Below are 14341 nucleotides of genomic sequence, written 5' to 3'. Positions count from 1 at the left end.
GTTGACAGCTTGATTCAGATTAAAATTATCCTATGGCTTTCTGACCTGAGTGCACTCTTTTCCTTTTTCACTAGCTGCAGGATAACAGTCGAGCTAGGATCCAGGGACATGTGCCAGGTTTGGAGACTACACATGGGATCATTCCAGGCATCTCTATGGGCTAAGCCCAAGGCATCAGCCAGTCAAAATTGCTAGAAATAGACTGAAAAGAGCAGGACAGTATATTGTCTTCCAAGACAATCTCTGTTAAGCATCCTGACCAGAAATTAGAGGAAGAAGCAGAGAATTCTTCAGACCCTGAGGGAGAAAATGAAACGATTGTTGCAAGAGTCAGAGGAAGAAATCATGGTCACCCTGGGACCCCCCTCCAGGCTTTCCCCAGATAAAGCTAAGTCAGAGACTATGTGTGGCATCAAGAGCAAGTACTCAGGCCCCATTGAATCCTTACCAGAAGATAGATCCCTGCTCCCTCACTGTGGGTCAACAGCCTCAGCCATTGGTGGGGATAGAGATGGGGGCCTGGCCCAGCATTGCAACTTTGAGCAGCAGGCCGGCAGCCAGTTTCCTCTGGGCTCTACAGCCTGTGCTTCGGGATCTGGCTCTCAGGATCTCTCATCTGTCAGCATTAGCACAAGCTGTCAAGAGCCCTCAGAAAGGAATCAAGCCAAGTCCCTTTTGTCCAGAGGCCCTCACCAAGGCTGCAGCTGTGAACAGCAAGAGCCTTTGGGGGATGTAGTAGACTATATAATCAGAGAGCTACAAGGCATCAGCCGTCTCCAAACTGAAATTGCTGAACTGCAGCAACACTTGAGCCAAGTCCGGGGTTCTGTGGATGAAGTGTCTAACTGTGTAGACTCAGTTCTGAGTGAAATAGAAGGCTTGCAGGTAGGCAGCGGCTCCCTGGCCAAGGTGTGTGCAGGGGAAATGGCCCAGGAACCCCATATGGACAGACCTAGTGAAGAAGCCATTCTGTATCTGTATGGACTTCCTGAGCAAGATGGAGAAAATACCATGGAGCTGGTACACAGCTTCCTGGCCATGCACCTCTGTGTTAATGGCATGCAATGCAACAGGTACATCAAAGAGGCTTACAGGGCAGGCAAAGCTCCAGCCCCCAGGCCTACTGTTGTGAAACTTGCCCATCTAGAGCATAGAGATTTCATATTGCAGAAATCCATCCTTTTGCAGAGTGTAGGAGTCCGGATTGCCACCAAAGAAGAACCGAGCTGGCCACAGTGCTATAAGAATCCCCAAAAGGAGTCTCTGTCATTTTTGCAACAACTTCAGGATCATAATGCAAATTCTTTAAACCACCATGAACCACTTCTTCAGATGGAAACAGGGGACACAGGACCCATAACAGGAGCATCTCAAAATCAACACAGAGAACCTCAAACCACTGAGCAGCAAGGCCTTTGCTTCCCACCCAAGAATAATTTCACAAAGCCAAGTGGTGTATCTAAGCCAGGAGAAGAAGTAGAAGGAACATCAGGAGCCTTCCAAGTTATTGGTGGCAGTTTGGGTGAACTGACAGGGAGAGAGGCTTCTCTGTCCACCTTCCATCAATTTGAGGAACCTTCCCCAGGATTAATCTTAGGAGAGGAGGGTTCTGGGAAACCCCAGGTTTTGAAACAGTCCAGCCAAGGATTTGAAGCATGTAGTATAGCAAAAAGAGAAAACAACTGCAGCAATAAAAGTGAGGCTGGTAGCTGCCTGTCACTGTCTGGATTGCTGAAGACGGAGGACAAGCTCCTGGCCTGTGAAGCTGGGCTTGATATTCTGAGCTCAAAGCAACTGGAGGACCTTTTGACAGATAAGTCCAAAAGGTTTGCAACTCTGAGCTGTGACCGTATGATGGAGGAAATTATCATAGGGCCTGAGACTTTCAGTGACATGGTTCATATTGACTTGAATGAAGAGGAGGAACATGCTACTCAGGTCCTTAAAGATGTCTTTGAAAAGTCATCTTGTGGGCTGGTCGGTTTGCAGGAGGATGAAGATGTAGAAATTAAATTTTACAAAAGCAAACTGGGCCGAGCAATTAACCATTTTCGTTCAGCTCTACAGGGTGTGTTTCAGAAGCTGGAGAATAGTGGGTCCATCAGTCCTGAGGACCTGGAAAGCAATGAGAGTGGTTCTCAGTCAGAGAACAGTGATAGACTTCTTGGTACAATGAGTTCAGAAGGTGCCCAAGATTTCTCTGTGGAGAGCCCTGGGAGTCAGGAGAGTGAGAGCTTGCTCAGTATGGTATCTGGTGGAGTGGGCATTTCTACACAGAGAGACCAAACCTTTCAGGATCCTAGCAACTTCTCTCTGGCTTCTAACTCCTTGCCTATCGCATATTCATTGCCAGGTTTTTCTCTGGGTCCATGTCTGGGAAGTGAAACTTGTTCCAGGCCTGAATCTCCCAAGCAGGGCAGACTAAGCCTAGAGCAAGTGTGTGCAGAGACTGTCTACCTCAACAAGTGCATCAACAATTTTAAAAATGTTCTGAGAGAGAAAAGACTGAGGCAGAAAAAACTTTTGCATGAGCTAGTACAGAAGGCAAACCATCTCTCAGTAGAAGACATACACTCAGGTATTCAAAATCTATGTTTAATGGGGTGATAGCTGGCTGGGTATGGCCTCTATCAGGCTAGCATGAGACACAGGTTGGTGGTGAGTTTCACAAGGTGATGCGGGAGGTCCACAGCTTAAATTAGTCTAAATTACTTGAATACAGATTTTATTTTATTTTATTTTTTTTTGAATACAGATTTTAAGCTAATCCTGTGGGAATTAAAATGCAAGAGGGTTCTAAAGCAACAGGAAAGAAATTCCTGCCTCCAGGGAGCTTCCAATCTATGAGGGGGTTCAAGGTTAAGAAACTACATTTTCAAAAAAGGGAAGAACATGTGGGCAGGAGTAGTTTATAGCTGCAGGACCTTTAGGATATGCTGGTGTAAAGTAGGTGTCATGTCAGAGGCAGGAATGGCCATATTCCTTGCAGGCACTAGAGGGGCTGATGGCAATCCTACACTGCATTTTAAAATTATTCTTTGTGCATTTCTTGTTGAGATAAGATTGCCATTTCCCCAGCACCTGATGGGCCATTGTGGGAATTTCCCTTATCCTGACCTTTCTTCTTCCCAGTGCTGGACTTAACATAGAACCTTATTTTCAACTTGAAGCTATCCAGTGGTTGCCCTACCCAAGAACCTGACTCTGCATTTCATAGGTCATACATATTCCTTTTCTTCCATCTCCAGCTAAAGGCTCCTCACCTAAACTGGAGTATGGAATGGTTTTGACTTAAGAAACGAGAGTACTTTTTTTCTAGGCAGCATGGAGATATGTAGTTTTAAAATTACTTCTCCCGATCAAAATTAAATTTATCCAAAGAGCATATGCTGTATTCATCCAGTTTTAAATGTAAATGGGATTGTCCTCCTATGCATCTAACCTGATTAATGTTTCTAAGGGAGAATTAAAATTATGAAACATATTGTGTTGACAAAGGTGTGAGGGAACAGGCACTTCTGCATTGCTGATGGGAAGGGAGTGTAAATTGGTATAACCTCTAAGGAAGACAATTTGCAAAATGTATCAGAATTCTATATACCAAAAAAAAAAAAAAAAAAGAATTCTATATACCCTTTGAGCCCCAAAATCACTTCCAGGAATATATCTTACAGGTTTATTTTCACATGTGGAAAGGACATGTGTTATATTGTTGAAGCATTGTTTTTAGTAGCAAAGATTGAAAACAACCTAAATGTTAAGAAACACTCATTAGGGGCAGCTGGGTGGCAGAGTCGGTTGAGCTTCACCCTTGGTTTCTGCTCAGGTCATGATCTCATGGGTCATGGGATAGACCTCCTGCATAGGACTCTGCCCTCAATGGGAAGTCTGCTTGAAGACTCTCCCTCTGCCCATCCCCCAAATTGTGTGCATGCATGCCCCCCCCCTCACTCTCTTTCTCAAATTAAGAAAGAAAAACAGGTTAAATAATTCACTGGCACATCCTAACAATGGACTAAAGTACCATAGAGCTATAAAAAGAATGAGATAGCTCTTTTATGAAATGGAGAGATATCTAAGATATATTGCCATATGAAAAAAAAACAAGGTACAGAACGGTATGTATAAGATGCCTACATTTGTATAAAAAAGAGAAAGAATACATAAATGCATAGTGTCTGTGTGTATAGAATATCTAACAAAGATATGTAAGAGATTGATTTCATGATTGCCCAGAGGAAGGGTATTAGGTGAAAAACTAAGGAGATGAAAAGTAGACTTTATTTTTAATGTAAACCTTTTTTACATTTTTTAGAATTTGAGTAATAAATGTCATATCAAGTCATAAAATTAAGTTTAAAAAATAAATTAAAATCACATCATGTTCCTTTCAAATATCCCTAGAGCTATTCCTTATAGTTTATCAGAAAAGTCTAAATTCCTTCATTTGACATTCAGGACTGCTACAGTTGGTCTCTAGTTTACAATTCCAGGCTTATCTTTGGTTGTCCCACTGTATTCCACCCAAAAGGAAACTATACTGTCATAAATTCACCTTGTACTGTCTGTTCTCTGCATATTCACATATACATGCTTTCTTTTAGCCTAAGGTGCTGTGTTAATCAAATCAGCCTAGCAAAATTTATTCAGTTCTTTAATATGCAGCCAAAGCATCACCTCTTCTAGGAAACTTTCTATAATTCTTCAACTTTAAGGAATTTCTTTCTCCTCTTAACTTTGCAGCCCTTTTTCCTTCTCCCTGGGCATTTAGAGATTATTACATTACAATGGAAATAACAAATATCAAAGCAGTACTTCCTTACTGACTCCTTAAACCTTGGCGGGAATTGATGTTAGCATGAGTGCCCAGCACACTGGGCTGGCTCTTAGCTTGCAGAATTCCCCTTCTGAGCTAATATCCTGGTGGGCAATGTAGGAGCTTGTAGTACCTGTGGTAAGCAGGTGGTGGCAGCAGCAGTGATAATGAGACAAAGTAGGTTTTCTGAAGCACCAACAAGAAAGCAAGCCAAAGTTCTGGGTCCTAGCCAAGATCAAGTCTGGTCTGTGGGCTGCAGAGGGAGTAGTGGAGGGGTGCTGGGTCCAGGCCTGACTCCAGAACATTCCATAAGGTAGGAAGAATAGAGCAAGGTAAGCTCATAGGGGACAGGCTTTCCACTAACACACTCTGGTTGGGAGAGCCCACAAAAGCAGTCACCTTAAGCTAATAAACTGATTCAGTATTAGTGGCTACTACTACAATGAAATATTTGAGAAATCAGCTTTTTTTTTTTTTTTTTTTTGCTGCTCTGCTTGGGACCTAAGTTAACTAGTCTTACTGTTAATTTGAGTTCCTATTTTTCATCCTTTTCCTTCTCTTTTGGGGGGTACTGTTTTAAGTACTGTTACATGCATTATATGAAAATTCAATTATTTTATTTCTACAGTCTACCAAAATAGCTTTTGTCAAGGCCATCAGGTGATCATCATATTGCCAAACTCCTGATCCTTTTTTAGTCTTCCTCTTAATCAGTCAATCAGCAACCTGACATGATTATGTCCTTCCTATAATTACTACAGCTTTATTGAGTTATGATTTACATACCATAAAGTTCACCCTTAAAAAGTATATAATTGATTTTTTTAGTAGATTCATGGAATTATGCAGCCATCAACTCCAAAACATTCCTAACACCCCAAAAAGAAATGCCTCTCCAATCCCTTTGCTTCCAGCCTCTAGCAACCTCTAATCTACTTTCTGTTTCTATGGTTTTTTGCCCGTTCTGGATGTTACATATAAATGGATCCATATAATATGTGGCCTTCTTCCTCTTAGCATGTTTTTAAAATTCAACCATGTTGTAATATGTATCAATACTTCATTTCTTTTTGTGGTGGAATAATATTCCATCATATGGATACACCATATTTTGTTTATCTGTTCATTATTTGATGGTACTTAGTTTGTTCTTTTTTTTACTACTTTTTGGCTATTACAAATAATGTTACTATGAACATTTGTGTACAAATTTTTGTGCAGACATATATTTAGAATTCTCTTGGGTATTTATTAAGCGGAATTCCTGGGTCACATGGTAACTCTAAGTTTAACATTTTTGAGAAATTGTCAGACTATGTCCAGTGTGGATGCACCATTTTACATTCTGACCAGCAAGGCATGGCAGTTCTAATATCTCCACATTCTTGCTAACACTTACTAAATATCTGTGTTTTTTTATTACAACCCATCCTAGTGTAAGTGGTATCTTACTGTGGTTTGGTTTTCATTTCCGTAGTGGCTAATGATGTTAAGCATCTTTTCATGTGCATATTGGCCATTTATATATTTTCTTTCGAGAATTGTCTATTCAAATTGAGTTGTCTTTTTGTTTTTGAGTTGTGAGTGTTCTTTATATATTCTGGAGATGTGCCCCTTATCACATATATCATTTGTAAATATTTCCCCCCAATCTTTGTGTTGTCATTTCACTTTTTTGATGGTGTTTTTTTGAAGCATATATGTTTCATTAAAAAAAAATTATTGTGGTAAAATCTGCATCGTATAAAATTTATCATTTTAGCCTTTTTAAGTTCATTCACATTGTTGGAATCATCACCATCATCCAATATTCAGAACTTTCTCATCTTCCTCAGTTGAAACTCTCTACCCATTAAACTAATTCTCCATTCTCCTTTCCCCACCAGCCACTGGCAACCACATTCAACTTTCTGTCTCTATCAATTTGATTGCTCTAGGTAGCTCATATAAATGGAACCACACAATATTTGTCATTTTGTGACTGGCCTGTTTTACTTAGTGTAATGTTCTTAAGGTTCATTCATGTTGTAGCATGTGTCAGGATTTTTTTCCTTTCTAAGGCTGAATGGTATTCCGTTGTGCGTATATATACCACATTTTGTTTATCCATTCACTTGTAGGTTGATATCTGGGTTTCTTCTACCTTTTGGCAATTATGAATAATGCTGGCATGAACATGGGTGTATAAACATCTGTTTTGAGTCCTTGCTTTCATTCCCTTTAGGTATATAACTAGAATTGGAATTGCCATATTGTGTTCTACAGTGGCTGCACCATTTTACATTCCTATCAACAGTGCACAAAGTTCTAATCTTCCTGCATCTTTGCCAACAGTTGTTAATTCTCTCTCTTTTTTTGTAATAACAGTTATAATGGGTATGAAAAAGAGTACAAAAGTTTTAGATTTTGATGAAATTCAATTTATTTTTCTTTTGTAGATTATGGTTTTGGTTTCATAGTTAAGAAACCATTGTCGAATCCAAGGTCATAAAAATTTACTCCTGTTTTTTTCTAAATGTTCTTTAGTGTTAGCTCATTAGATCTATCTGATCCATATTGAGTTAATTTTTTGTATATGGTGTGAGATAGGGATCTGACTTCATTCATATGCATAAGGATGTTCCAGCACCATTTGTTGAAAAAGATTTCTTTCCCCCATTGAATGGTCTTAGCACCCTTGTCAAAAATCAACTGACAGTAAATTTAAGAGTTTATTTCTGAACCTTCAGTTCTATTCCACTGATCTTTTAGTCTGTCCTTATGCCTCAGTTCTTGCTTTTTGAAACACTTTCTTCATTTGGTTTCCATGGGACCTCTCTGTATTGGTTCTACACCAGTATTACTGACCTTTCCTTCTTAGCCATCTTTACTGGTTCTTCCTCATCTTCCCAACCTTATAGAATCCCAGGATTCAATCCTGATTTCATCTTTTTTATTCATACTCATGGGCTAAGTAATCTATTTCAATATCACGAGTTTCATAAGGATTCCCAGATTTATATCTCTGGCCCAGCCCTCTTCCTTGAATGCCAAACTCTACATCTTAACATTCTCATTTGGATGTAAATAGGCACCTTATATTAACATATCTGAAACCAAACTCCTGGTCCTTTTCCCCAAGCCCTTGCCAAACCTGCTTTTTCTATAATCTTCCTTACCAGTATATGACAATTCCATTCTTGCAGATGCTCAGGCCCAAAGCCATAGAGTCATTCTTGTTTTTTCCATTTCTCTCATAGCCCACATCCAATCAGTTAGTCAATCTGCTTATTATAACTTAGGATGTAACCTAAACTCTAATATTTATAGCAGCAATGTCCACAATAGCCAAAGTATGAAAAGAGACCAGATGTCCATCACTAGATGAATGGATAAAGCAGATGTATACACACACACACACACACACACACACACACACACACAGTAATACACTGAATATTACTAAGCCATCAAAAATAATGAAATCTTGCCATTTGCAATGATGTGGATGGAACTAGGGGGGTATTTGCTAAGCAAAATAAGTCAGTCAGAGAACGACAAATACCATATGATTTCACTCATGTGGAATTTAAGAAACAAAACAGATGAGCATAGGAGAAGGGAAGGAAAAATAAAGTATGATGAAAACAGAGAGGGAGGCAAACCATAAGAGACTCTTAACTATAGGAAACAAATTGAGGATTGCTGGAGTGGAGGAGGGGGAGGGAATGGGATAATTGGGTGACGGGCATTAAGGAGGGCACCTGATGTAATGAGCACTGGATGTTCAATGCAACTGATGAATCACTAAATTCTACCCCTGAAACTAATAATACAGTATATGTTAACTAAATTGAATTTTAATAAAGAATTTTTTTAAAAGGTAACCTAAACCTTACCAGTATCTCTACCTCCACCACTATTATTCTTGTCTAACTCACCATTTTGTTTATCCAGTGATTTCAGTAGCCTTACTGGTCTCTCTGCTTCTATCCTTGTTCCTCTTCAGTCTGTTTTCCCTACAGTAATCAGAGTAATGCTTACAAAACATGAATCAGATCATATCACTTCTCTGCTCAAAAGCTTCAGTTGGTTTTCTGTCTCAGAATGAAAGCCAAAGTGCTTATGAGCTCGTAGAACCCTATCTGAACTGCTGCTCTATTGAAAACTTGCTGTTCCTCCACACCAATTATGTTCTCACCTTAGGCTTTACACTTGCTGTATGTTCTGACTAGAATACTTTTTTCCTAGAATCTGAATAGCTTCTTTACCCTTTCCTTCAGGTCTCTGCTTAGATGTCACATTATCATTGAGGGCTCCCTGTGACAACCTTCTATAAAATTTTAATAGTGGGGTGCCTGGATGACTTAGTTGGTTAAATGTCTGCCTTTGGCACAGGTCCTGATCTCAGGGTCCTGGGCTCAAGCTCCATGCCAGGCTCCCTGCTCAGTGCAGAGTCTGCTTCTCCCTCTGCCCCTCCACCCCTGTTCATGCTCACTTGCACTCTCTCTCTCAAATAAATAAAAATCTTTTTAAAAAATAGAATTTTAATAGTAACTATAACATCACCATGGGGGGTGCATTATCTTTTCCCCTTCCTTGAATTTTGCAGCAGAGTCTCTATCACGAGTGATATGGTGTGTATATAGTTCCAGATCCTGGAACCAAATGCCTATTTTGAATTTTGGCTTTACCCCTTGCTGTGATTTCAGGCAAATTTCTTAACCTCTCTGATGATCTTCAGTTTAATCAATTAAAAAATGGAGATAATAATAGTATTTACCCAGTAGAGTTGTTGGGAGAAATAAGTGAGCTTATTTAAATAAAATATCAGATACATGATATGTTAGATATGTAGATAACACTTAGTGTTAACTACTGTTATCATCTTCATCATTATTAATCATCAGCTCCTCCTCTAGAATAGAAGCTTCTCAAGATCAGGGAGTTTGTTTCATTCACTTTGCTTCATTACCAGCACTGAGAACACTGCCTGGTGTGCAGTAAGTTCTCAATAAGTACTTGTTGAAGAAATGAATCCTCGCTATAACCCTGGGAGGTAGCATTCTTATCTGCTTTTTACAGATAAGGAAATGCAGGCTCAAATGAAATTGAGTGTCTCAAGTCTTTTGACTCCTAAGTATAATGGAGTTAAGATTGTTTTAATAATGGGAAAGGATGTCACTTCCTTATAAAATGTATTCTCTGGAAGAGTGCCATCATCCTTAGGGATGAGGTATCTTTTTCTTTCTTGCAGAATGAGTGTCCTATAGATATATTGCACTTGAACTGAAAATTCAATTTGAGTGGAAAAATGTTAAGGCATTTTAGGAAATTGGGAAGCACAAAAAGTTTGACTCTTAACAAGAAAAGGGTTTGTTAAGTTTGGCCAACGGGTAGAACAAACTGAAGAGCCGGTACATCAATTCCTTGGGGTCTGGAAAATGGTACAGACTATTGACTAAGAGACCTATGTTTTCTTTGGTGACGGGCAAAACACATGTTCTTCTTATAAGCTGTTGTTTCCTAAGTCCTGAAAGTTCAGGTTCCTTTCACTATATACAAATGCTAGAAGATCTGCTAAGCCCTCAGGCTACAAGGGTAAAATTATATATATGTAGAGAGCCTTGACAGCCTTGTCAGCAGATTCTTAGGCATTATGGGGAACTCTGGGAAGAATAGACACAAAGTAAGTTTGACTTGTTGAATAGGGTGTATTTTTAAGATAGTGGAGATGGAGAGAAACCTTTCCAATTTGAATCACAGGGTCAGTTAAAGTGTTCCTTGCCTAATTTTCTTTTTCAAAGAGAACAGAATACAGTAAGGGAGGTGGAAGTAGATGCAGAGGCAATCTGACCCCATTCCAATAAGTGTCTTTTGCATCTCATCCACACTCCTGTAGCTACACTGTTTTTAAGTATTCCTATTCCTGAGTTCACTCTTCTGTCAAGTCAGGTGACCCATTAAGCCATTAGAAATAGGTGAAAAAGTGGAAACTTAAGAATTAGTGTCTATGATTCTCCCTTTTACTTGTTATGTAATATCAGTGGGTCTTTAAAAGGGAGGGGAAAAAATGGAGGGGAAGCTGATTGGCCCAGGTGAATGAACCTGCCTTAGAGAAGAAAACTTGTGGAGCTATCCACATGTGGCGTAATAGGCAATGTAGTCTGATGAATAGGAGAAGGAGTGATCTCTGGAATTCATCTTCCTCTACTGTGGCTTGCTAAGGTTCTTCTGGAAGCATCGGTTTCCTTTGGTGCATTGGTCTGGATTTAATAGATAATCAGGCCTGGGGTTGCTGTCATGGTTTTATCATCTAGATTATGGTGACTTCTGTTAGAGCAGTGGCCATTTGATGCACCCATCTGTAGCTTTTGAGCATCCTGGTCGTAGCCTTAACACCAGGCCTGAACCTGGCCTAAGTTAACTTAGGCTTTGGGAAAACAGGCCGGGGTTTGCTGGGCAAATGCATAGCCAAGCCTGCACTGTAAAATGGAAAGGGTTCAGTCACCAGGCCTTTGGGGTTTGAGAACTTATCCCAGACCCAGAGTGAGCTCATATAGCTTCTGAGGAAGGAACTCACTTTGTGCTTAGCCAGTTCAGATAGTCTGTTGGAGTGGCCTTTGGTAACAAAGCTTGTGGCCCTGGTTTCTGTGACGCTGCATGCAGGCCAGTTGGGAAAGGGGGAAAAAAGGGGTGACTGAAATCCCCAGGTAGGCTTTGTCCTTTAGTTTGAATAGCCAAACCGGGAATGATCTAAACTAAAAGCAGGTACAGCCAATACAGGAGGTAAGGATTCTGGAAACTAGGCTCTGTGAACTGGACCTCTTCCTTTCTTCTATGTTTCTTGAGATTTAGCTGGCATTTTCTTTGGGTTCCGTGCAATGGGACTGAATCTACTAACCTTTCTGCCCTTTTTTTCTGCTCTTTCTCTCCTTGCAGAAAGAAAGCGAGGAGCCATTCAGGTTGTGCCTCTGGCCCTTCGGGCCCTTTTTGTTGTCTATTTTCTGCCCTTCTCCTGAGCACGGTGTGCGTGAGTGTGTGCGCGTGTGTGTATGCGTATGCGTGTGTGCATACGCACACACATTTATGATCTGTATCTCTGAGCTTTGGCTCATGCAGATAGTCTGTTTTTCCTGAAAGCAGTTTGTGGGCATGCTCCATTCTTGTGTGTGCCCCTGCAGACATCCCTGGAGCACAGTGTGAGAATGTGTGTGCCAGCATGGTGCACATTCAATGTAGCATGTGTGTGCTTATACTTGTACTCAGTTTGACTACCCCAAACACTGATTGCCCCTCCTCTTCTACTTTGCACAGTGTTTGTCCATTTTTTGCTTGTTACTGCAGGTTGGCATCTGCTGTAAACCCTGGCTGAGCCCAGCATGCATATACTTTGTATTTGGGATAAGGAGTTGCTGTGGACGTTTTGTACCTCTTGCCTGGGGTCCTAAGTGTGAATGTGCTTTGTGCTTCTGAGCAGGTTTCTTGGTCTCTCTGTGAGCCTAAGCTTCTGTCAACCTGTGATGTGCTTCCCCCATGCCATGTGAATGCACAGTATAACTAATGCTCTGTGCCTATAAGCACTGGTTCTTAAAGACAGTGAGGGTTTGCTATTGCCCGTGATTCAGGCCCTGGTGAACACTGGATCCTTCAGATGGGTGTGCACACATGTTTTATCACCCTATGTGCAGGATCCATGATCACCTTGTATTTCCCTCAGGCGTAAGTTGTGTCTATGAATGTATCTGCTGTAGGTACTTTATCAGACCTCCTCTCACTCTCAGTCCTCCAGTACCTCTGTGTGTATGTTCTATGCTTTGTCTGCAGGCTTTAGCAGACCCATTATCTCCTCTCAGCACAGGATATGTGTATAATCTGAGCTTGTTGAACCCTGGTTCTCAGAGATTTTTCATGACTTTGTTTCTTTAAGAAACATCTAATTCTATGGTTTCTGGCCAACATCTAATTCTAGCTGGGAAAAAAATTCTGCTCAGTACAGTGACTGTTTTCGTAGGGAATTTAAGTCCTGGGTGGTAGAATCTGGGGATAGGCTCAGAAGCAACCTTAGGAGATGTGTATCAACCACTTCTGGTTTCCTTTTGGGCCTGGCTCTCCTTTTGCCAATGTTATCCCACCCATAGAACCAGAGCAAGAGCCAGATAAGGTGAAATGGGTTCATGAAGGGCTGTAGGCAATAGGCAGATAGGCTTGCCTAGAATACAACCTGAGAAGGGTCTTAAACCCAAAGTTCATCTGGAGCCTACTGCTAATCCAGGGTAATTCTTACCTACTTTTACATCACCCTATACCACGGCTGCCCTATGTCTCTTTTCTACTTTGTCTTGCCTAATTTTGTCTGTTAATTCTCCCATCTGGGGCTCTCCCAAATGTTACCCCCTGTACAAAGTTAAACACCTCACCTCTGCCTCCCTTGTTCTGGAGCTCAGGTCTCAGGGGGTAGGAAAGTTTTGGGGGTGGGGTAGAGAAGAACAAGGGGCAGGATGCCCCAGACCTGCCAGCACTAGGTTTATTGAGCTTAAACAGCATTTACCATTGGTTGTCTGGAGAGAGCCCTAGAAACTTTGGAACTTTTCTCTGTACACTGCTTAAAGGATTTGTGTGTGTGTGTGTGTGTGTGTGTATTTGTTTCTAGAGAGACCTCTAAAAACTTTCTAAATGGTTTCTTCCTTGAATTATTTGGTACCTCAGGTTTCAATTTCTCATTATAAAGTTCATAAAGTCCACCAGAAGATAATCTAAGTATCCAATCTATCCTGGGCTCTCTTGTTAAATAGAGAGAGCTTATCAAATGTAGAGTGTCTATGAGTTAGGGCTTCAGAGAATCACAAGATGAGATGAGAATACAGAAATTCACCATTCTGTGACAGCTAAGGGAACCTAGGAACATAACTAGAAAAGACTTTATATGAAGTTGTCCTTTTGCTTAAGTGAAGCCTGGAAGCCCAAATGGAGCTTTTTTTCTTTGGGGCTTGGCTTCTGTTACATATACCAGTAGATTGTGTGTGTGTGTGTGTGTGTGTGTGTGTGTGTGTGTGTGTGTGTGTTGGGGGGTGTAAGTTCTGGTACCTCTCACACTCCCAGTGGACCTTAGCCTTGAGATCTCAGTGAGCTTGACCTTATATCCTTTCTGTTCAGTAGGAAGAAAGAAAACAAAGTAGTGTTCATTTCAGCAACCTGCTTGTTGCTCTGGCTGATGAGAGCATTGGCTTAGGCATCAGTCTGGCGATGTTGCCACATTGTGTATGTGGCCTACACTTCTCTGAGCTTCCTACTTTACTGCTCACTGCCTGACCAAAGAAAGATGGCTGTCTCCCATCTTTTCTAGGATCTAACTTTTTTTCTATCTTCTTTTAAAGATTCCAGATGATGGTCACCCTTCTTTGCCCCAGTGGCTTCCGGAAGGGTAAGTGATTCGCTACACGGTTTCTGTGAATTTACAGTCTGTCATGCAACTTCTAGATTTTCCCCTGGGAAGCAGTAGAAAAAGCTCCATAAGTTGGATCCTGGGAAAGAAGAGACTGCTAT

The 14341-nt window shown here is 40.9% G+C and overlaps 1 protein-coding gene across 16 annotated transcripts in view; it reads left to right on the top strand.

The window, feature by feature from the left end:
• UNC13B (unc-13 homolog B) overlaps positions 1 to 14341 on the top strand; it is a 231920-nt gene that overhangs the window by 180925 nt on the left and 36654 nt on the right. For 8 of the 16 annotated variants that reach the window (XM_041760956.1, XM_041760948.1, XM_041760950.1 and 5 more), the window contains one exon: positions 14173 to 14219. In XM_041760956.1, coding sequence (XP_041616890.1) covers positions 14173 to 14219 — 47 coding nt within the window. Of the gene's footprint in view, positions 1 to 19; positions 2579 to 11737; positions 11761 to 14172; positions 14220 to 14341 lie in introns of those variants that run through there. The other 8 variants (XR_005988815.1, XM_041760945.1, XM_041760940.1 and 5 more) reach the window with 2 other exon arrangements.

The sequence above is a fragment of the Vulpes lagopus genome, chromosome 7 (assembly GCF_018345385.1).
Source record: "Vulpes lagopus strain Blue_001 chromosome 7, ASM1834538v1, whole genome shotgun sequence".
NCBI lineage: Eukaryota > Metazoa > Chordata > Mammalia > Carnivora > Canidae > Vulpes > Vulpes lagopus.
This window is presented reverse-complemented; position numbering and strand designations above follow the sequence as displayed.